At 43.1% G+C, this 23,095-nt stretch overlaps 1 protein-coding gene and 1 long non-coding RNA gene across 3 annotated transcripts in view; one reads left to right on the top strand and one right to left on the bottom strand.

Moving 5' to 3' along the window:
• Window positions 1-14,299, top strand: part of LOC132024521 (uncharacterized) — a 40,128-nt gene extending 25,829 nt beyond the window's left edge. Inside the window, exon 3 of one of the 2 annotated variants that reach the window (XR_009406255.1) lies at window positions 13,425-14,299. This is a non-coding gene — a long non-coding RNA (uncharacterized LOC132024521). Of the gene's footprint in view, window positions 1-10,089; window positions 11,082-13,424 lie in introns of those variants that run through there. The other variant, XR_009406256.1, reaches the window with a different exon arrangement.
• TXN (thioredoxin) lies at window positions 7,865-21,466 on the bottom strand. Its single transcript, XM_059411095.1, has 5 exons — window positions 21,327-21,466; window positions 16,705-16,809; window positions 15,845-15,904; window positions 8,517-8,582; window positions 7,865-8,081 (listed from the first exon to the last, which is right to left on the bottom strand). Exons 1-5 carry the CDS (start codon window positions 21,348-21,350, stop codon window positions 8,019-8,021), a joined length of 318 nt encoding a protein of 105 aa, XP_059267078.1. The 5' UTR covers window positions 21,351-21,466; the 3' UTR covers window positions 7,865-8,018.
• Window positions 21,467-23,095: the final 1,629 nt, after the last annotated feature.

The following is a 23,095-nucleotide window of genomic DNA, read 5'->3' as shown; positions in this document are numbered from 1 at the left end:
TGTTAAATTTTGTCATGCTTTCTGACATCTATTGGTATAATCATGTAATGTTTCTCCTTCATTTTATTAATGTAGTGTGCAACGTTAATTGATCTTTCTGGACTCTGAACCTGGGATTTATCCCTGGAATAAATCCCACTTGGTCATGGTATATGATCCTTTAATTTTTTTTGTTTTAATATTTTATTTATTTGACAGTGAGAGACACAGCAAAAGAGGACACACAGCAGGGGAAGTGGGAGAGGGAGAAAAAGGCTTCCTGCTGAGCAAGGAACCTGAGGTGGGGCTTGATCCCAGGACCCTGGGATGGTGACCTGAGCTGAAGGCAGACACTTAATGACTGAGTCACCCAGGTGCCCTATGATCCTTTGATTTGTGGTATATGATCCTTTAATTGTATTTTTGAACTCAGTTTACTAATACTTAAGGTTTTTGCATCTGTGTTCATGAGGGATATTGGCCTATTATTTACTCTCTCTCTCTCTCTCTCTTTTTTTTTTTTTTTTTGGCAATGTCCTTGTCTTGGTTTTAGCATCAGGGTAATGCTATCCTTAAAAAAGAAGTTTGGAAGTATTTTCTTTTTCTTTCTTTTTTTTTTTCCTGAAGAGTTTTAGAAGGATAAGTATTCAAATATTTGACAGAATTCATTGGTGAAGCTCTCGGGGCATGTAGCATTTTATTTGTTGTTGAGAGATTTGCGATTACTCCTTACTAGCAATCAGTCTGTTCAGATTTTCTATTTCTTCATGATTTAGTTTTGGAAGGTTGTATATTTCTAGGAACTTACCCATTTCTTCTACATTGTCCAACTTGTTGGCATATGTTAACAATAGCTGCTTAAGATCTTTTGTATTTCTGTGTTATCACTTGTAACATCTTTCATTTCTTTTTCAAGTCTCCTCTCTTTTTTTGTCCTTGAGTTCATCTAAAGGTTTGTCTATCTTGTTTACCTTTTCAAAGAACCAGTTCTTGGTTTCATTGATCTGTTCTATTGTCTTTGTAGTCCCTGTTTCATTTGTTTGGGCTCTGATATTTGTTACTCCTTCTAAGTTTTAGGCTTCTTCTTCTTTTTTTTTTTTTTCCTTTCCCCCACTTCACTGAAGCATTTGTTTGTTGAAGTGTAGATGACACACAGTTACATTAATTTCAAGTGTACAGCATCATATATAGCTTGACAACTATACGTTATGTTGAGCTCACCACAAGTAGAGCTACCGTGTGTCACCGTACAGCATTATTACAGTACCATTGACTCTATCCCCATGCTGTATCTTTTATTCCCAGGATTTATTCATGTTTATAACTGGAGGCCTGTATCTCCCTCTTCACCCACTTTTGTGCATCCTTCCCCCACCCCCAACTCCCTCACCTCTGGCAATCACTGATTTGTTTAGTATTTATGGCTTTGTTTCTGCTTTTTGGCTTCTCATTTTTCCAGATTCTACATAAAAGTGAAATGATACAGTATTTGTCTTTCTCTGACCTATTTCACTTAGCATAATACCCTCTAGGTTGGTCCATGTTGCAAATGGCAAGACTGCTCCTTTTTTTTTTTTTTTTTATGGCTGAGTAAGCTATTTTGTGTATGTATACATGTATGTATATGTATATATATCACATGTATTCATGGTGAGCCACATGTTGTAAAACCACTACACACACACATACACACACACACACGATCTTGTTTTCTTTATCCATTCATCTATTGATGGACACTTGGGTTGTCTCCCCATCTTGGCTGTTGTAATTATTCAAAAAACATGAGGAGCTTCTATCTTTTCAAATTAGTTTTTTGGGGTAAATATCCAGTAGTGGAATTATTGGGTTGTATGCTATTTATATTTTTTATCTTTTTGAGGAGATTCCATACTGTTTTCCACAGTGACAATACCAATTTACACTTTCACCAACAGTGCATAAAGGTTCCCTCTTCTCCATCGCCTCACCAACACTTGCTATCTCTTGTCTTTGGTATTATAGCCATTGTGACAGGTTTAACATGATATATCTCATTGTTGTTTTGATTTGCATTTCCCTGATGATGAATAATGAGTATCTTTTCATGTGTCTCTTGGCTATCTATATATCTTCTTTGGCAAAATGTCTATTCAGATACCCTGCCCCCCCCTTTTTTTTTTAAATACAATGAATGCTGGAACACTGAAAAGAAATATAAAATAAAATGGGGGAAAAAAGATTTTATTTTAGAGAGCAGGGTGATGGGCAGAGGCAGAGGGAGAATCTCCAACAGACTCCATACTGAGCACAGAGTCCAACATGGGGCTTGATCTCAGAACGCTGAGATCCTGACCTGAGCTGAAATCAAGAGTTGGATGCTCAACTGAGCCACCCAGGTGTCCTTCTCTGCCCATTGTTTAAATCAGATTTTTTCAGTGTTGTATAAATACTTTATATTTTGGATATTAACCCCTTATCAGATCATTTGAAAGTATCTTCTATGTAGTAGGTTGCCCTTCCATTTTGTTGGTTTTCTTTGCTGTGTAATCCCAATGGTTTGGTATAATCCTAAAAGTTCATTTTTGCTTTTGTTTCCTTTGACTGAGAATGACTATCTAGAAAAATGTTGTGATGGCCAATATCAAATTACCACCAATGGTCTAGTTTCATGTTTTCAGGTCTCACTTTGATTTTTGTGCATGGTGTAAAAGGTGGGTTAGTTTCTTTTGTGTGTAGCTGTCCAGTTTTCCTAGCACCATTTATGAAGAGACTGTCTCTTCCTCCTTGTATATTCTTGCCCCCCTTTGTTGTGGGTTAATTGACCATGTAAGTGTGGGTTTATTTCTAGGCTCTCTATTCTGTTGCATTGATCTATGAGTTGATTTTCGTGTGGGCTCCATACTGTTTTATTAGAGTTTTGTAGGATATGTTGAGATCTGTGATTGTACTACTAACCGCTTTGTTTTTCTTCAGAGTGTTTTGGCTAATCAGCATCTTTTATGGTTCCATTCAAATTTTAGTATTTTTTTCTGGTTCTGTAAAAAATTGCAACTGGTTTTTTGATATGGATTGCATTCGATCTAGATACTTTGGGGTAGTATGGACATTTTAACAATATTAGTGCTTCCAACCTATGAGCATGGAATATCTTTCCATTTTGTTTGTATAATCTTCAATTTTTTTCATAATTTTTTATAGTTTTCAGAGTACAGGTCTTTTACCTCCTTGATTAAATTTAGTCCTAGGTATTGGGCTTCATTCTTCTAGTTCCTTGAGGTTGTAAATTTAAATGGAGATTTTGTTTCTTGAAGTAACATTTAGCACTATGAACTTTCCTCTTAGAATTGCTTTTGCTGTGTCCCATGAATTTTGGTTTGTAATCCATTTTAATTTGTCTCAATGTATTCTGGCTTCATTGACTGACTTCCATCAGTTCAATAGCATGGTGTTTAATAGCTACATATTTGTGAATTTTAGAGTTTTCTTCTCATAGTTGATTCTAGCTTCATACAAATGTATTTGGAAGACAGTGCTTGATAGGATTTCAATCTTCTCAAATTTAAGACTTGTTTTGTGACCTAACCTGTTCTATTCTGGAGAATGTTCCATGTGTGCTTGAGAAGAATGTTTATTTTGTTGCTTTTGGGTGAAATGGGCTATATCATCTGTTACAGCCATCTGGTCTAATGTGGTGTTTGAGGCCAATGTTTCCTTCGGTATTTTTTCTTTTTTTTAGTCTGGATGTTTTATGCACTGATATAAGTAGGTAATTGAGGTCCCCTACTATTTTATGGCTCTCTATTCCTCTTTAGGTCTGTTAAAATTTGATTTACATATCTAGTGCTCATGTACCCATCTTTATTCTGCTGATTCTGGTGGAGGAAATGACTTTCCTCCAATCCAAGACTGGTCTCTTCCGTCATACTCCAAATTCCCTTCTTTCTTGACTGCATAAGGAATTCCTTTTTTCATATATCCCTTTTTCCTACAAAATCAGTCTCTACCTCTGCAATTTCCATTTGCATGCTAGCAAACCTGCTCTCTTAAAAACACAAAGTCTTTATTAATCCCACCTCTCAGCTCTGCGTTAGGACAAGATTTCTCAGAAGTTCTACAAATTCTGCTTCCTTTTCCTTATATCCTATTCACTTAATTTTTTTTTTTTTTTTTTTTTTTTTAGATTGATGTATTTGAGAGAGCAGGAGAGTGCAGAGGGTAGGAGCAGGGGAAAAGGAAGAGAGGAGTCCTCAGCAGCCTCTACATAAACCTGGAGCCGACCTGGGGCTCAATATCATGACCCTGAGATTATAACTTGAGATGAAATCAAAGGTTGGAAGCTCAATAGCACCACCCAGAAGCCCCATTCACTTAATTTTTTTTAAAGTAATGCATAACACATTCTTGTTATGACCCATCCAAACATTTGTAGATAAAACTAAAAAAACCATCAACCTCTACCTGTTCTCCTTCTCCAGAAGTCACTACAGTAATCAGTTGGAAATATTTCCTCAGGGGCACCTGAGGGTGGCTCAGTCAATTAAATCTGCCTTTGGCTCAGGTCATGATCCAAGAGTTCTTGGATAAAGCCCCACGTTGGGCTCCCTGCTAGGTGGAGAGCCTGCTTCTCCGTCTCCCTCTGCTGCTCGCCCTGCTTGTCCTCTCCCTCTCTCTCTATCAAATAAATAAAATCTTAAGAGAAAAAAATATTTACTCGGAGATCTATGCCTGTTAATTTACATGCAGGTTTACCTGTAGAAATAGGCAGAGATGGGCAGCGTGTCTCCTGTTTTATACAGATGGAATCCTGTTCTGTATTAATATTGTTCTACAACTTTTTTTTTTCCTCTGTGACTTTGTATTTTTTCCTGTTTCAGTATCCATAGCTCCTTATTTTGTTACTTTGAGAGGATTTATCTAATTGATTTTAACCATTCTGCTATTGACAGATCCTGTTTTGCGTTGCTATAAACAATCCTATAACAATCATCCTTGGACATTCTTTACACTGAATAGTGTTATTTCTGATAATGCTTCATTTCTCACCAGTCTGGCTTCCACCCCTAACTTTCCATAGGATTTATTTATTTTGTCACAATTACCACCTCCATTTTGTTTTCCTCTGCTATTTCTTAGCTTGTCAGCTTTTTTTTTTTTTTTTTTTTTTTTTTTTTTTTATGTTCTACTCTTTGCTTTTGGGATAAAACCCTCTTGTGGGTGGCCAGGCAAGAAGGAGAAAAACCATTAAGTATGTCTTCTTGGTTTCTGTTCTACTTGGTCTCTAAATATTGGGAGTTTTTCAGGCTGTCTTGAGCCCTCTTCATTACCTTCCTGGGTGATCTCCTAGATTCCTGTTCTGAAGAGCCAGCCAGACACACAGGTCAGTGAGGCATGGCCATGTCTTTCAAATTCCTATGCCAGGCCAGACCTGTCCTTTGAGTTCTACACTAATATCCCACAGGCTGTAGGGCATCTATATTTGAATTCACACCACTGAAGCCTCTCTTAACATGTCTATGAAGAACCTGACCTACTTCTGCCTATCCTTCTCTCTTTACATGGTACCCCAGCCCCTCAGTTGATCAAGCCAAAAATTTGGGGAATTGCTCTAAAATCCTACTTCCACGAGTCCTTGGATTCTCTCCCCAAATGTTACTGAGCCCATACACATCGGTCCCATCCTTACACTTTCCCATCATCCCCTAATCACCACCATCATTATTTCTGGCGCACGTAAATGCGAAAACTAACTGGTTTTCCAGTTCTTCAGTCTCCTTCCTCAACCCACTTTTGTATACAGTGCCAAAATAGACTCTTATCAGAGCACATTATCTCTGACTTACCCTACAATGGCTTCCTTTTGTACCTATAAGGAAAGCCTTAGATTACTAGGTCCTGCCACCCTAACCAGCTTTAGTTATTGATGGCTCTGCTACACCAAGCTTTTTCTTGACTCAGGGCCTTTGTGCCACTCTCTCTGCTGTGGTGGGTTCCTTGGCTCTTTGTATGTTGGAGTCCTTTTCACTCATCAGGTCTCACAGCTTAGTCGCCTCAACCACTCCATCCAAAGCAAGTTCCCCTCTTCTCATTACTGTGCCCATTTGTTTTCGCCTCCTAGGATATACTAGGCTACTATTCACTAGTTTTCCTTCCTTTCTAGAATATAACCTCTTATGGGAAGGGAGTCTTATTCACAGCTGTTGTCCTATCTAGCACAGCATAGACACTTACTTTGAGAGATCTTCTAAGTTCAGCATCCCAATTTTAGATGAGGAAAGAAACCTAGGTAAGGGCTCATTGTTTCACAAGTTGTTAAGATTTTCAACTGAGAGGCAGTATAGTGGTGGAGAGTATGTATGTGGGCTCCAGACTCCCTTGGTTCAAATCTCCAATTGTGTGTTGATGGGTGTGACACTGGAGAATGTCTCCAAAGAATGTCTCTTTGCCTGTTTCTTCACTGGGAAAATAAGGATCATGGTACCTATCTCCTTGGATTGCTGTAGAAATTAGCATAAGGATGGTGCACGGCATATGATTAATTCTATGATTTTCATTATACAAATTTAAGAAGTGTTTCTTATGCCTCTAGCCCTTTGCTGTGTCTAGAACAAAAAACACCTTTTTGTTTTTTACACTCTGGGTTTGATTTTCCATTGAAAAAAAAATTAAAAACAAATATAGTTGACACACAACGTTCCACTAATTTCAAATGTACAATGGTGACGAATCTATATATTCTATGCTCACAAGTGTAGTTACCATCTGTCATCATATGGCACTATCACGGGATCACCGATGAAATTCCCTGTACTGTTCCTTTTATCCTTGTGACTTACTCTTTCCAGAGACTTGTGGCTCACTCCCCTTCACCCATTTTGCCCATCTACCTCCCAACCTCTCCACCCCCACCCCCCGCGCCTGGCAATCACCAGTTCTCTGTATTTACAGGTCTGATTCTGCTTGTTTGCTCATTTTTGTTTCGATTCCACACATAAGGGAAGTCCTCTGGTATGGTCTTTGTTTTATTACATTTTGCATAATAGTCTCTCATCTATCCATGTTGCAAATGGCAACATTTTTTTTAAAGATTTATTTATTTATTTGACTCAGAGAGAGCAATCACAAGTAGACAGAGAGGCAGGCAGAGAGAGAGAGGGGGAAGCAGACTCCCTGCTGAACAGAGAGCCCGATGCGGGGCTCGATTCCAGGACCCTGAGATCATGACCTGAACGGAAGGCAGAGGCGTAACCCCCTGAGCCACCCAGGTGCCCCTGTTGTTGTTTTCTAAGTGGACTCTATGCCCAATGTAGGGATTGAACTCAGGACCCTATCACAGACCGAACACACGTGTGGGTTTATTTTTAGGCTCTCTAGTCTGTAACACTGATCTATGAAATCCTAAAGACAGATTTCTTTAATGAAATGACCAGCAACTTCCACACTGTTTACCACTTAAGTTAGTATGTCTATCTGGCCTCCAGAATCAGTTTCAGATAGTTCCCATGGCAATGTTTGCAGAACTCCCTTGTGAGCTAACCGTGAAGAACTGCTAATGGACAGAACTGGACTCCATTTCCACTGACTAAACAGCAGCTCGCTGTGATGTTTTGAGACTAGAATCTCAAACCAGAGAAAATTCCTTCACAGACGGACCTCAATTTTGGTCTGAGGATCATTCAGACAGCAGATCTACCTGCTAGAATAGAGAACGTGATTCTCTCTGCTCAGAGGAGTCAAACAATTATAACATACTACCTTGTTATCTGCATTGCCCCCCAAAAGATTTTTAATCAGTGGCCTATAAGGTCACTAAAGAGTTATCGACAGTATATGAAATTAAGACATTAAATGTCATCTAATGGCCACATTTCATTTATTCTGAAAGCTATTCAAAGACACCAGACAGTTTTAAAAAGGGCAGAATTAATATTTTATTGTCACTTATAATCAGGCGGCAGTTGGGTATAGAGTCTTCATACTTGATCTTTACTTTTTGTAAATAAAAAAAAAATTACAAGTTTTCAACAGCCAAGGGATGGTTATGTTTTCAGAAAACATAATTAGATTAATTCATTTATGGTGGCTTCAAGTTTTTCCTTATTAGCTCCAGAAAATTCACCCACCTGTTAAGAAAATATTGAATTGTGGTTAGATGTAGTTTTGTGACTGAGATATCATAGAACAGGGAAATAAGAGGGGAGGTAGAGGGAGAGAAGTGTAATCTTCCTTGAAAGAACTGGTTATAAGCTAGAGCTACACATTTTAGGTTAAAAACAAGCTCTCCTCCACTATCCCCCAGTTTGTGTTTAAGACAGATAAAATTTATCTCTCAAAAATCAATGTACTTAATACGAAGCATCAATCATGGGATTAGTGACTAGTTCTAACAAAGATCAATTTTCAATTGATGTCACAGCATGCAATATGACCTATTTAAATATTATTAAAAGTAGAAAATGGGGACAGGCTTTTCCACGTGAAGGTCTAGGTCCCTTCAGTGTCTTAATTTATTCTATGTTTTCCTATTGGCCAGCTGGGTAGAAGGTCCGTGTACCTACCTTCTGTCCCTTTTTAAAAAACTGGAAGGTCGGCATGCATTTGACTTCACACTCTGAAGCGACGTCCTGTGGAGGGAGAGGCAAGAATTAAGACTGAGTGTTGAGCTTTGACAGAAGTAATCTCTAACCAGACTATTTCTCCCCCGTCATACACCTCAAAAATCAGCACTAGAATATTTTTTAAGCATATGAAAACTGATGGACTGAATGAAATGGCGGCAGAAGAGGCAAACTGGTTATATTCTCAATGCAGATTAATAGGCACCCCCCACTGGAGGGGCCACCACCAAGCAGAATGCATCAGATACAATGACCCAGTGAGTTGTTTAACCCAATTATATCTTGGCTATTTCAAGTTTAAAGGAGCAATAACAGATCCTTCTGTAACGATACTCAGGATTAGAATCTTAACTATTCCTCGGAATTAGTACTGTTCTTCTTTGCTCCTAGTTTTTTCCAATCTTCTTCTGGTAGTGGAGTCCACAGCTGATGGTCATGAAGACTAAAACACAGCCTTAGCAAGAGGACCAATAATTTACTCACCAAAGAACTGTTCTAGAACAAAGGCCTAGTAACCCAAAGACAAAGCTCTACATCATTTCTTTCTGCTTTTAACTAAGCCTTTACTTGTAGGTTCTTATATCTGGCTGCACATCGTGAACAAAGGTCCCCGAAGTATCAAGCATATCCTAATTCTGTAACTGGAATACCAAAGGAGAACTTCTAACACCCCTTGCCCCCTCAATACTTTGTTTATACAAGGGCTGGGGGAAATACCCCATAAAGTGGTTTGGTTTGCACAAGAGTTTGGATCAAGAGATCCATTCGGGATGTCTGCCTGGTCCTCAAGAGGCTTATGAAAGAACGGCAGACCCCAAAGCAGTGAGGGACAGCAACCAAGGAGGCTGAATTCTGAGAACCAGATCGCAAGAACCAACGAGCCTACTGAGGAACGGAAGGTGTCGTGGTGATTTCTAGCTTAGTATTCGGCAGGGCACAGGACTTAAAAAAAGGGGACGGGGGCAGGCGTCTGAGTAAAAAGCAATGGCAGCATGCCAACCTGAGTTCATCTCCTCCACCGAGACTGGGGAGGAAAAACAAAGGGAGTTTTATAGCTTTATAAATTTGCTTTGCTGGTAGCTTGGGCAAGAAGGAGAGTGAGCACCACTGTTAGAGGAGGAATTCCTTCCAGGTAACCTTGACTTTTCCTCTGAATGCTGGCTGACAGAGAGGCACAAGGACAGTAATGACTGGAATAAAAATGGCTAATGGGTTCTGGATGCCTAGGGAAGTTACCACCACAACGAAGATTCTACAATTCCAGTAATTCCCTTGGGCAAGAACATCCACGATTGAAAACAGGGTGAACACTTGACAGGGAGACTATGAACTGCCCATGACCAGGTTCCGGAAGGACTATGGTTGAGGATTCAGGAAATCAGAGATGACAAGTTAGAAGGGGGGAGGGGGACTGGCTTAGGTCAAAGATTGAAAATTGGTAGTCTAGGGGGCTGAATCAGGTCCAGATACACTGCCTGGCTCACATAAGAGGTTAAAGCAAATCTCTGCACAGGTTGCAACAGAAGCTACCTCTTGAACTTGAATATTTGGGAACACCGGGCTCACCCCTCACAGCACTGGGGAGAACAGCTGTTTGCCTCGACCCCTTCCCTCTCTGGTGCACACGGAAGCCACTGGCTGGAAATCACCTTTCACGCAGGCAGCTGGCAGAGCCTCACAGGAGCTGGGCCTTCATTTTACATTTACAGAACAAGGGCAGCCACCTGGAAGGATGAGCCGTCTTCTGCCCCCTTCCAAACAGAAACCCCCGGGGGCGTGACTGAGCTGCTGTCACACACAAAGCCAGGTAAAACAGAACCTCGACAGTCATCACAACTTTCTTTTTTTTTTTTTTTAAAGATTTTATTTATTTATTTGTCAGAGAGAGAGCGCGAGCGAAAGCGAGCACAGGCAGACAGAGTGGAAGGCAGAGTCAGAGGGAGAAGCAGGCTCCCTGTGGAGCAAGGAGCCCGATGTGGGACTCGATCCCAGGACGCTGGGATCATGACCTGAGCCAAAGGCAGCTGCTTAACCAACTGAGCCACCCAGGCGTCCCTCATCACAACTTTCTGATGAAAAAGCTTTAGCAGCAGAAGATACAGGTTTCCTCCCAGTCAATGAAAGGGATAGTCTAATCGATGTTCTCAGATTCCAGACGCCTTACCCCTCACCTACCCAGAAGCCCAGCATTCCTACATCGGCACAACTGCTTAATGTACAGCAAAATCCTAAAACTGGAAAAAAGATGAATGCTCAGAAGTGGTGCCCATGCTTTGAGAGAAGAGAGTCTGAACAAGACTTTTAAAATACTTCTAAAAATTACAGTCAAATCTTTACGTGGTAAATTTTTAAAGAGTTTTCTTTCATTGGGTATAAAAGGGGTTTGCTGTTTTGTTTCTTTTAAAGGGATCTAGGATTCTAAACCTTAATTCCCCAAAGTGAGGCTTTGTTACTTGCAATTTATGATCATCCTTATGAATAAATTCTCTGACATATCCTAGGACAAAACCTTAATGTGATACTGCTAAGCTTATTAAGGAAGATCATTTTTACTTGCATAAGTATAATCCACCTTTACTGCAGAAAAACTGGAAGCGGGAAACCATTCCTCCTCAACTAGCTACTATAAACATGTTACTATTGTATCTAAATGCTTTTCTTTATAAAACCTATGCTGTGTGCAGGCTACACATACAGTATAACATACCTACAGTGGACTTTTCCCCACAAAAAAGTACACAGTTTTTATGGTCCTATCAACATGGCCTCAGAGGAACTAATCCATGGTCAATATGTAAAAGGCTTTGATTTTTGCTTCAAGCAAACACTTGCACCTGCCTATACAAACATCTCTGCATCCACTCTGGTCACCCCCGCTAGAAGCAGAATTGCTAAGAAAAAGAACATGTTCCTTTTATTTTCATTAATTAATTAATTAAATCTTTTTATGAATTTAATTATTTATTTGACAGTCAGAGATCACAAGTAGGCGAAGGGGCAGGCAGAGAGAGAGGAGGAAGCAGGCTCCCCGCTGAGCAGAGAGCCCGATGCGGGGCTCAATCCCAGGACCCTGGGACCACGACCTGAGCCGAAGGCAGAGGCTTTAACCCACTGAGCCACCCAGGCGCCCCAAACATGTTCCTTTTAAAAGCTCTAGATACATACTGAAATGACCTCTGAATCTGAAAGTGTATCGACTAGTCAGTATTGATCATGATTTTTGCCACCAGCCCTTCTACGCCATTTCTTAAAAACACGAGCTTAGCCTACGCATCAGACTTCCCTTCTGTGACAGGATTCTTCCAGGCCCATTTCCTCATTGGCAAGAGAGGAAAACAGTTAAGGACCTGAGACTACAAGAACCAGAGTAGTTAACGTGCTTAACAATGTCTATCATTTCTCTAAGTATGTTCAATATTTTCTAGGATTTTTATTTATATCCAAGTAAAACCTAGAAGACATCTAAAGAATGAGGCAGAGCAGCAGCCCGTTAACCCCAAATGGTTAATGATTAATACACATTTAAATTTTTTTTTTTTTTCTAAACTTTCCAGTCTATTCCATGGGTATACCTGCCTACTCTGTTATAAGACCACCCTGTGTTAGTAAATGCAGCTAATACACTATTTTTATGGGGCCTGACCTTTCTTATCCCCCACGACTTCTCTCCCAGTTAAGGTTTTTACAAACACTTTCCAGGACTTTCCTGACCGTCTTATTTCAGAATGTTAATCAATGGCCCCAAAATATCAGGTTGACATTGCATCAGACAAACTTGGGGAATACTGACGTTTTAATAATGCCGAGTCACTATCCAGGAACACAGTACACCTACCTAAGATCTTTTATGGACTTTTCAACCTCTTCTTTTCTACTACTACTACTTTTAATTTGCCTATTCTTAATAGTGACTCTAAAGGCATTTGTCCTTAAACTACAACTGTAAAGATATTTTTATCACGTTCTTCACCTAAAAATAAAACTAGCCCCCTCCTACTGATGCCACCAACTTGGTTTTATAAACAATCTGGAATTTTAAGAATATAATGAAATTCACTTTTTAGGGAGTGTTTAAGTGCAGTGAATTCTGACAAGTGCACAGTCACATAACACTAAAATCAAGACAGACCGTTCCCTCGCTCCCCTAAAATTTCCTCAGCAGCTCCTCCGGACTCCAATCCTCCCCAGCCCTCTGCCCCCACCTGTTTCCCATCCCTATAGTTTTGTGCAATCTGACTTATTAGTAAGTGTAATAAGACTACTTTTTACCTTACTAAGTTTAGTTTCATTGATTTCTAGCTTAAAACTCCATATGGCCAAAGTAACTTTAAACTTGCTTTTGTCACTTCTATTAACTCATCTAATCAAATTAGAAACACACAATGTTCTAAAAGGTTGCACAATTATCAGGTCTAAATTATTTTGTTTCTTGTTTTAATTTACAAAGTTAAGTCTCCCACCCTCTACAGAATTGGTACTAGAGTCAAGTCTATCATTTTCAAAAGGACTGGTACTCCTACTTTTCTATAAATACAACATTTTCTTTGTGTATCACATTATGCCCATACCTCCTAATTTTTCCAGGGCCTGGAAAAATCTGTTTGAATCTATCACACCTAAAAGGTAACTTCCTCATGCTCAAGTGCTTACAGAGCCTGCTATTAAAATGATACACTGCTTATGCCAAAGACACTACGAAGTACCGGAAGTCTGAAATTCATCAGCAGGGAATTATCTGCACAAAAATTTAAAGACTAGTCCATTTGTTAAAAATTTCATCCATTAATGATATGACCTAATTCTCAGAAATGTGACTGAAGTACGTTTTATCCTTTGTCTCTATTTTAGAGTCGAAATAAGGGGATGACTTTACCAAGACCTGCAAATTCCATGAGGAAAAACTACTGCCTGTCAATCAGCTGCTTTGACAGAATTTGCTAAGAGAATAATTCCGAATGGCCTGGGGAGTCGGAGCTGGTAGACACTGTTACATGTATGTGACCAAAGGATTCTGCAATTAGTTCAATTTTTAACTCTACAACAGGTTGATGAGGCTATTCAGATGGTGTTGTAATAGTATCATTAAAGGTATTCAAAGTAAAACACTGTGTGTTGCTCAGTCTTTAGAATACAGAGGCAAAGTGAAAGGTCCTCAACTTGTGAGAGGGTCACTCCGAGGTCTAGAAAGTTTGAGGGTATATACGCTAATCAGATATGAAGGAAGAGTTCGGCCCCACAAAAGGCCTTGCTTGCTCTGCATATCTTCTTCCTCAAGGTTTCGGATTCCAGCCCTGAGAACACCTGTCCAGGGTCTGGCAAGGTGCACGGTCCCCATGCTCGGCCTGACCTACCCCTCCCTCCTCCTGTGCGGCAGGCCCCTCGGCTGTTCTGTGGGCGTGTTAATCAAGGCGGTTATCACAGCCGCCTGAGGATCAAAGGACAGAACCAGCATTGAGAACAGGTTATTATTCCTTTCCAATAAAAACTGAAGAGATTCGCTTACTGTCTGACAGGGTCCCAGGACCAGTCACCAAATCTCTCTAGCACCTTCCAGGTACCCTATCTACCTGGCTAAAGTGACCGCAGAGAAAAAATGCCTGCAAGTTAGGTTTAGGTGGGGAGCAAGAGTATGTTCACAGGCACCTGCTCTATAGCCTCCTTTTCTTAAAACTCTGGGACATTCACTTTACCTTATAAAATAAACTCACTCTATACCTACTGCATGCCAGCCAGGTAAGTAAGACAGACTTTCTGGTCTCAAGAAACTCACCGAGACTAACGATAAAGGATAGACAAAAAGACTACTGCTAGTTAAGATTCTCTGAACACAGGCAGGCACTACTCTAGACACTTCGTAAGGATCCTCTCACGTCATCCTGACAACAACTTCGGGATGCCGGGTCAACACTGTTGTTTTACGGAGGCTCAGCTGAGATGGAACTGGAAAGTAAAGCAGGCAGTCTAGGTATGGGATCCTTCCCTTTCTACGACCATATATGCCAGGGGGTGGGGGGCAGGGGGCAGGGGCAGAGGACAACACGGAGACACAGATGAACGAAAAGCCTAGTCTAGGTGGAGAAAGGTTTCTGGAGAAGATGTGACGCTTACAGCTAGTGTCTAAGGTATGAAAGGAAAACGTGCCAGGACGAGAAGACCCCACCAGGAAAGGCATGAGCATGGAATCAGAAAATGTGCTAAGACAAAAGAATTTGGTGATCGTAGGTCCTCACAGGTTTAAAAGTACTGCCATATACCTGTTTTTATAAACTCTGTACCTTTATTAAACACTCTTAAGTTTTGCTTAATGAAAAGGCCACCCTAGGAGGCTAATGAGGCAAGTATTAAGGTTAGCCTAAAGCAGAAGTCCCTGAGCCCGGCCTGGAACCTGGGTGGGCACCCTTTGGGCCACCTCTTACCCTTACCCCTCCTGCCTCCCAGGGATAAGGGAAAAATGTCCACATATCTGTAAAGAACTTCTAGGTGCTGTTCTTAAATGTGAACAAGCTATCCTAGTTCAGTGGGCTGGAGGGGAAGGTCTTGGGCCAGGAGCAGGATCTGCGCCCACCCTGTGCCAGAGCTTCCTCTGAAGAGCAAGGGCCAGGCCAGAGGCCCTCATTTTAAATCCTGACTCTGCCACTTACTGTGACTCCATGGACAACCTATCTTATCTGTAAAAGGGGGATGCATGGCCCCAAGGATTAAATGAATCAATACTTGTAAAGCATGTGGAAGAGTACCGGGTACACAGAGTTGTAAAGAAGCACTTGTAAAATTAAATCAACCCTCAAATTTCCCTCCAAATTACTCTCTGCTGTCAGGCACCTTGGTATTTGTTCTTTAAGACACTGGGTTTTCTAACTGACTAAAAACAAGCAAGATGTGTGAGCTTGTGTTTACACCCTCTCATGTCAGTAGTTCACAAAGAATCCTAAGAGTGGTCTCCCAAATTTTAAGTCTATGGATTTAGTTACCATATTCAAATTCAATTTCGATTTATTGAGCATCTCAGTGTCAAAATGAATGTATTAGTTTTTAGAAAGGTGACTGCTAAGGTACAGAAGCTTTAACCATCTGTTTTTATGCTTATTTTAGGATGTGATATACATAGCTCCTGGTAGCTAGATAAGCTCCTAATTAGCACAATTACCTTTTGTGGCTGGGACTGTAGTTGTCATATTACTTGACATGTATGTAAACAAGCACTTGCAATTCAGAGAAAAAGGCCAAGGTGAAAAGGTTAGTAGTATTCCAGATTTCCAGTCACATACCTGACAGTCATCCACGTCTACTTCAAGGAACACCACATTGGAATACTTCTCAGAGAGGGACTGCAAAATTTAAAATGAAAAATCCAGAAAAATTCAGAACTGGGTAATGGCAAGTCACGATACTCAAGCTTCTTTAATAGAAAATAATAAAAGTAGAAACTACTACTTAAAGATCCAAAAATTCAGACTAGGAACCAGGTAACCACAAAGGACATATGGTCTCTCCGACACAAATTCCTCCTGGCATAAAAGAATTCGGCACATCCACTTTTGAGGCCTGAATTTCAAAAAAGGCCCGCGTTCCAACATGAAGAAAAAGAAAAACCACTTAAGACAACCAAATTAAGTTTTGACAGTTGTCTTTAGTGGACTACACACGTGCCAAAACTAAATTAGGTTGTTACAATATTACATTTACATTAAAAGATTTTAAGTAATCTCTACACCCAGCACTCTTGAACTCAAGACCCCAAGATATCCAGAGTCCCATGTTCTACACAGTCTGAGCCAGCCAGGTGTCCCTTAAGTTGTTATACTGTTACTTTCAGACTAAATAACCACCACCACCACACACATACTGTCCCTTCATAGCTTTGCTACCACCAACCCAAGAAATACAGAAACTCTTATAAAAACACAACTGGCTGGGCGCCTGAGTGGCTCAGTGGGTTAGGCCTCTGCCTTCAGCTCAGGTCATGATCTCAGGGTCCTGGGATCGAGCCCTGCATCAGGCTCTCTGCTCAGCAGGGAGCCTCCCCCCGCCCCACCTGTGTCTCTGGTCTACTTGTGATCTCTGTCAAATAAATAAATAAAATCTTAACAAAACAACAACAACAAAACACAACTGGCTTCATACTCACATGAAAGAAAGGCTTGATCATTTTGCAAGGCCCACACCACGTGGCTGAGAAGTCAACTACTACAAGTTTATCCCCTGCACCAACCAAGGCTTCCTGAAAAGCAATCTAAGAAGAAAAAAAGAAAAGCTGGTTAAATACCTCAAAGTCCTGATCAAATGCGAGGCAATGTGACACAAAGAAGGATTCAAAGTTACTGCTTTTTAGAAGTTTAATAAACTAAAATGAACCAAATAAACTATTTGAAAAAAGTCCTAGAGTGTGTTAGTGTTACTTAATAAGATGAAACAACCATGATGTGTATAGTGTATCATTAGTCATGTCTTCACCAATTTGTATTCAAACTGAGCAAATGATAAGACATTTCTATTAGGTTTCCACATCAAATTTAGGTCTATGGCAAACAAGCACCTAAATGCTCATCAATGATGAAGAGGGTCACTTCAATCAAATAAGTCACAAAGGCAGGGAATTTTGCACTGAAAACAAGTTTAAAAGTGAACACATTTCTTTGATTAAAATGGTCTATAATGGAACAAGTCAAAAGCTTTGAAAATATCAAGGAAAATAAACCTCCTCCAGACCCTCAAACTCAGAGGGTCACTCTGGACATTAAGCATTCGCACACTCTCCTTAATGGCTTTCCAGAGATGAGAGCACACTGTTTATTGTTGCTGTTTGCCCTTTATCTCAAAACTCTGCCCTTGCTGGAGACAAAGGTTAGCTTTAGTTCCCCACAGGGAATTCTCCTTAGGTGTTATTTTGCATTACAAATATGTCAAATAAAATTCCCCCAGTGAGACATGCTCAAGAAATCCCTTACCACCAATCTCCCTGAATAATTTACCAATGGTTTGGATACCGTAACCCCAGGAACCTAACCTTCTAGTTAAAAGGGACTCCTTTTCAACCACAGTTTAGTCAGTTAGTACCTACCAAAACGGGGGCAACAGAGAGCAACCAAAACGCAAGTATCTGTAGCTGAAGTCTGGGTTTTCCCTCAAGGGGAAAATGCTGGTCACACAATGGTTTAATTAAAAACTAACATTCCCCTGCCTGGAAAGCTAAGAATCATATCAGATCCTATTCAGTAAACATCATTTAAAAACAAAACAAAACAAAACAACCGGTAGTGAATTCTTCTGCAATACAGTTACTTTTTTAGACTTCTAATTTCTACCTCAGGCGTTTTGCAGAAAAAATTCAAAAGTGGCATTCATTCCCATGACCTGACTTCTGGAACCTTCTAGTTACTCAGATGCAAGCTCCCATCCCACCTTGGGGTGTGGGGAAATGTTTGTGTGTGAGGGCGCTACGGGGAGGGAGAGCGAGAACAAGTCAGAATTATAGAAATTATTTTTCCAAACCATCAAGTTTCTCCAGATGAATTTAATTCAGATCCTTCTCTACTGTGATTTTTTAAAAAATGTCAAACTAGGGATGCCTGGGTGGCTCACTCGTTTAAGCATCTGCCTTCAGCTCAGGTCACGATCCCAGAGTCCTGGGATCCAGTCCCCCTTATCAGGCTCCCTGTTCAGCAGGGAACCTTCTTCTCCGTCTCCCTGCTGTTACCCTTGCTTGTGTGCCCTCTCTCTGACAAATAAATAAATAAAATCTTAAAAAAAAAAAAAAAAAAGTCAAACCAGCCATACTTTACTTCAAGAACCAGGTTAGACAAGAAAAAAAAAAAAAAAAAATCAAGGAATGATAATGTCAGATGCATGCACTGTTTTGTGAACATGGTTGGCCCTCCATAAACACCTGGTGAGATTACTTACAAAATAAAGTATTATACAAACACGCTCAACGGTTTCCCAAACAATTCTGAATCAAATTCAAGCAGAGCTACCTAAAAATCTTGGGGTGGGGGGAGAAGCATTCAACAGTAACTTTTGGCTTAACTGAAGAATTAGAGTCAGGTATGTGTAAATTTCACAACAAATTCTCTTCTCCTGACACTTAAGTTTGTCTAAAAGAGGTATCTTTTGAAAAGGACTCAAGATTATCTAAGAAGCAATCCATAATGTCTAACACTAAGAGACTAACAAGGAAGATCAATAAAGGTCCCCATTATGGACCTAAATATTCTGAAAACAAAACAATGTATGTGGGGTAGATAAGAACAGAGTCTAGTATCTCTTTTCCTAAACACACCCATTCCAAAAGTAATTAACAAGCACAAGAGTGCCCATGTATAGAAGGTCGGAGTTTAATAAGGGCAGCTACCATTCTTAAGAAATAACATACAACCGTGTGTTGGTTTCTTCCTCATCACCTTGACAGTCCATTATCCCACTTTATCTAAAATAGATACCAGTGGCTCTGACCCATGACACCTCAGAAAGAGCTGACTTAGCCAACAAGTTTAGTTCAGCAGAATGAAAATCTAAAATGTACTCAACATCTACAAGTAACACTGAACTGAGCTTAATTTTGGATTAATATCCCTGGGTCATAATCTTGAAGATCACCTATTATCAGGGTCTTCGCGCCCTATACCCTAACCAATTTCTGGTCACCCTTGTATATCTTCTCATTGATGAGGGGAGGAGGGTGCCAAAACTATGACAACTAAAATAGGGAAAAGCTGAAAGATGTGTTCCGGGAGTCAACAGATTCTGTTTGTAGTGTATGGATTCTGAGACAACTATAAGAATCTTTTTATGGACAACTATAAACCACTCAAAGTCTTCTCCCTCCTTTATGGGTTCTCACCTGTTAGGTTATATTGATGATGGAGTCAGACCCCAGACAACACCTCCCACCCAGAACTGACACCTGTCACTGAATCGGTACTGAATAAAAAGTAGGGGGAACAAAATTCTGTATTAATGACCTCTCCAACCAATGACAGGGTTGCTAATTTTAAAATAAAAGCTCACACAATAATAAGACATGCCATTTGTAAAAAATTGATTAAGGACAAGCAGATAGCTACAATGAGTCAATCAACATATGGTGGGGGGAGTTCAGAGTCCCTAATAATAAAAGGAGATACAATTTTTCTTACTAATAATGATTTGGCCAAAGTTAGGGGGAGAATGTCCATGTGGAGGAGGGTGCTGTGAAAGACCACTCTCACATGCTTCTTGGGGATTTACAAACCTTAAATAAAAGGTTCGCACCCCTTGACCCAATCACTGGGCCCTAACCTGAGGAAACAGCCTGAACTCTGTACAAAGGGTTCTGAACAAATAGATGCACTGAGGCACTGAAAACTGCGTCAATGTTCAGGAATGTGTTCAGATATCGAAATGATTACAAAGCTTCTAACTACACAAAAAGGGTTCAGGCTAAACTACAAAGGGGGGGGGGGCTCAGGAACAAAACAGGATACATAAAATAATCCAACTACTTTGCAGTGGCTTCTAGGAAATAGAAGATCGCTCTCTTGCTCAATTTTCTACAATGACCATATATGCTTTCTGATTTTTAAAGGAACCAAAAGATAAGGCAGCATTATAGAGAAACTTTCATTCCCAAAGCCACCCAGCATCTCTCAGGTCCAGACATTCAAGACGGGCGAGGGCTTGGGATGGGAAGTAACCGCACGGTAAACGCTTTCCAAGGGTCTTCTACTGTTCCAGCAACATCAATTTCTGCCCCTCGCTTTTCTGACTCTGCAGCTAACAAACATCTCTTGAATGGCTGCAGTAGAGCAGACACGAAGTCGGGCTCGGAGTTACCCCGAGCAGGAGGGTATGAGGCTTGCAATATACTCTCGAAGATGGAACACGGTCTTGGACATTCCTAACAGGGCAGAACCACCACCTGGTACCCCAGGGCCGCCGAGCACACAGCCGGGCGCGGCCGCCTCGGGGGCACTCCTGGCTGCAGCGAAACCCACCCAGCGTGGGTGAATCACGGACCGGCAGGGCAGAGGAGGCCCCTGGGCCCAGTCTTGGGGACTGAGTCATTCCAAAGCCAGCGCTGCCGGAAACACGCCCTGCGCCGCTAGAGGAGGAGTCCCGAGGGCGCGGCCCCGGCCTCACTTCCCTCGCTGCCACCTGGGCCGCTCGGGCCTCGGGGCCCGCCTCGGACAGACCAGGGGTTCTGCAGCCCGGAGCCGCCCCCTTGCACAGAGGCCAGCACGCGCCATTTCTGGGGCCGGGCACCGATGGAGGCAGCTGGGGTCTCAGGCCCGGATACGCTCCCAAGGAAACTCACACGCCGCCCAGCGTGGGCGATCACACCGCCCACCGGGAGGGAGTGGCGGCCCGCGACCCCGTGCCTCTATCGAGGGGCCCTCCATCTCCTTCCCCAGCCTGTATCCAGAAAAGCAGCCTCCAGCCTCCATCCCCTCAGCCAACGCGGGTTTCCCGAGCACCGGGGTGCAGGAGGCGCCGTTGGCGGGGGTCGGGGGGACGCCCGGCGCGCCGGACACGGGCAGCACCGGGGACCCAGAGCCCGCCCTCCAGGGCGCCCTCGTCCGTCTCCTCCAGTGCTCCGGTGCATGCTCCGCTGCCTCAGCGCGCCCAGGCCCCGGCTTCCCGCAGTCCCCGGCCAAGGTGTCGCGTCCCTCTTCCCCCCGGGCTGCGGAGGGGCGCCTGCCCACCTCCCGCCCTCGCCCTCCCCAGCCACTGAGGCTGCGCGTCGCGCCCGGGCCTTCTCCGGGGAGCGTGTACCTTGCTCTCGATCTGCTTCACCATTTTGGCGGCTGAGGGTCTGACAAGCGACCGTACGAGTCGATGAAAGTGGATGCAAAACGCCGGACGGAGCTTGCGGAGCGCTCAGCCCGCCTTCCCTTTATAGCACTGGGGCGGGCGGACGGGCGCGCGCGGCGTGCGTGTTCCGGGGGCGCGTCCGCTCGGGCCTTTCGCTCCCGCCCCGGCGCCCGGGCCCCGCCCCGCCTTCCGGAACCACCGAGGCGCCGGCCGGGGGCGGAGTCGCCCCCGGGGGCGGGGTTGGCGCGGACGCTGGGCGGGGCTCTAGGGAGCGTCCCGGGCTCCCAGCCCGCTGCCCCGCCCTCCCGCGCCCGGCTGTGAGTCGGGATGTGTGTCGGCCGCCCCTCGGCCTATGGGACGCGGGCACTGTGCGCGGTAGGGGGAAGCGGGGACGCAGACGGCCATCCCCGGAGCCACAGGGCCACCTGGGAAGGGGCCAGCGGCCTTCACGGAACGCTCCCACGTTCGAGAAGGGGCCGCTTGAGTAGGGCTGGATTCCTCGAAAAGGCCCGCCACACTCCCGCTCCCCCAACCCTGCAAACCCCACAAAGTGCTGAGTAACGATGACCAGGAAGTATCTTTGCGTCCCAGCCTCCCTTCTGGAGCTTATCGCGATGGTTGTTTTCTCTTCGCTCCTTCCTGTCCTTTTACTTTGACCCATGAAACCACTGCTCCAGCGTGACAATGCAGTTCCGCGCGGGAGTGACGGCCGGGAACCGGCTTGGCCGCCGGCAGGGGCTGTGCGGCAGGTGTACCTGCGGCGGGGCTGCTGCGGGGCTGCTGCCGTTGTGGCCTGAGCAGGTCCTGACCTCCGGGCGCCTGAGTGTTCCTTTCTGTACAGTGGGAATCATGCTGGTCCCTAACTCATGCTGGTGGTGTTTTGAGGACTAGATGAAGTACTTGTAAAGTGATTAGGACAGTGCTTGGCACGTAGTTAAGTACTCAATAGTTATAATTAAAGCTGTTGTGAGTACTAATTAGGCTTGCTTGGTGTCACGGTGGGGGTAGGGGAGACAGGCTGATCTTGGCGACCTTATATTTATAAGGGCGCCAGGACAAACATTTGGGTGAGTTTTTTCTACCAGTGATAGAACCTGGAGCAGAGGTGTTGATCCCGGCATGTGCGTTGCAGGTTGGGTCTGGCAGGTTAAGAGGCCTTGTGAAGCAGGGGAGCGGGGTGCGTCACAGCAGGAAGTGAAGGTGGTGAAACTGTTGAGCTGGAGAGAGGAAGGAAGGCTTGGAGGTGGGATGATGTTGGTGTGGGGTTCTCAGTAGGAATTTTCAGGGGGAGCAGCTCTGGATGGAGCTACCTCTGGGTGTGATTGGCTGGGATGGTGAAACTCCCCCCTGCCTGCCTTCTCCCTATTGTAAACAAAGGGAAGAAGAAAACCAGAGGGTTTGAACTCATCCTGCCAAGCTTCTACAAGGTTGAGGAGCACAGGGCCATGAGTAAGGCAAGGGACAAGGGTCTTGGTCTGAGAAATGGTCTCAATGCTTCCCCACAGAGTATAAGGACGATTGGAGCAGAAAAGAGGTTTTATGGGGTACCAGGATAGAATAAATAACCTTCTTTGCTGCTGCTGTGTCACCGGTCAAACCTAAACACCCGCTTCTGGGCTTATGTAATAGTGGGTACGTTTACATGGGAGATGACAATAAATCCTGTGCGGTCGAAAGGGGAAGTACAGGTCTTCAGTGACCATCCAAACCACCCTCAGCTGACATCTCTC

The sequence above is a fragment of the Mustela nigripes genome, chromosome 9 (genome assembly GCF_022355385.1).
Source record: "Mustela nigripes isolate SB6536 chromosome 9, MUSNIG.SB6536, whole genome shotgun sequence".
NCBI lineage: Eukaryota > Metazoa > Chordata > Mammalia > Carnivora > Mustelidae > Mustela > Mustela nigripes.
The sequence above is the reverse complement of the archived record's forward strand: the minus strand, read 5'-3'. Positions and strand labels throughout refer to the sequence as shown.

Bases quoted from the DNA above. Each gene is read 5' to 3' on its own strand.
- TXN (XM_059411095.1), bottom strand. From the start codon at position 21,350: ATGGTGAAGCAGATCGAGAGCAAG. The intron at 8,583-15,844 runs GTATGTGACTGG...CTCCCTCCACAG, and splicing joins TAGACGTGGATGACTGTCAG to GACGTCGCTTCAGAGTGTGA. The intron at 8,082-8,516 runs GTAGGTACACGG...TTTTCTTAACAG, and splicing joins TTTTTAAAAAGGGACAGAAG to GTGGGTGAATTTTCTGGAGC.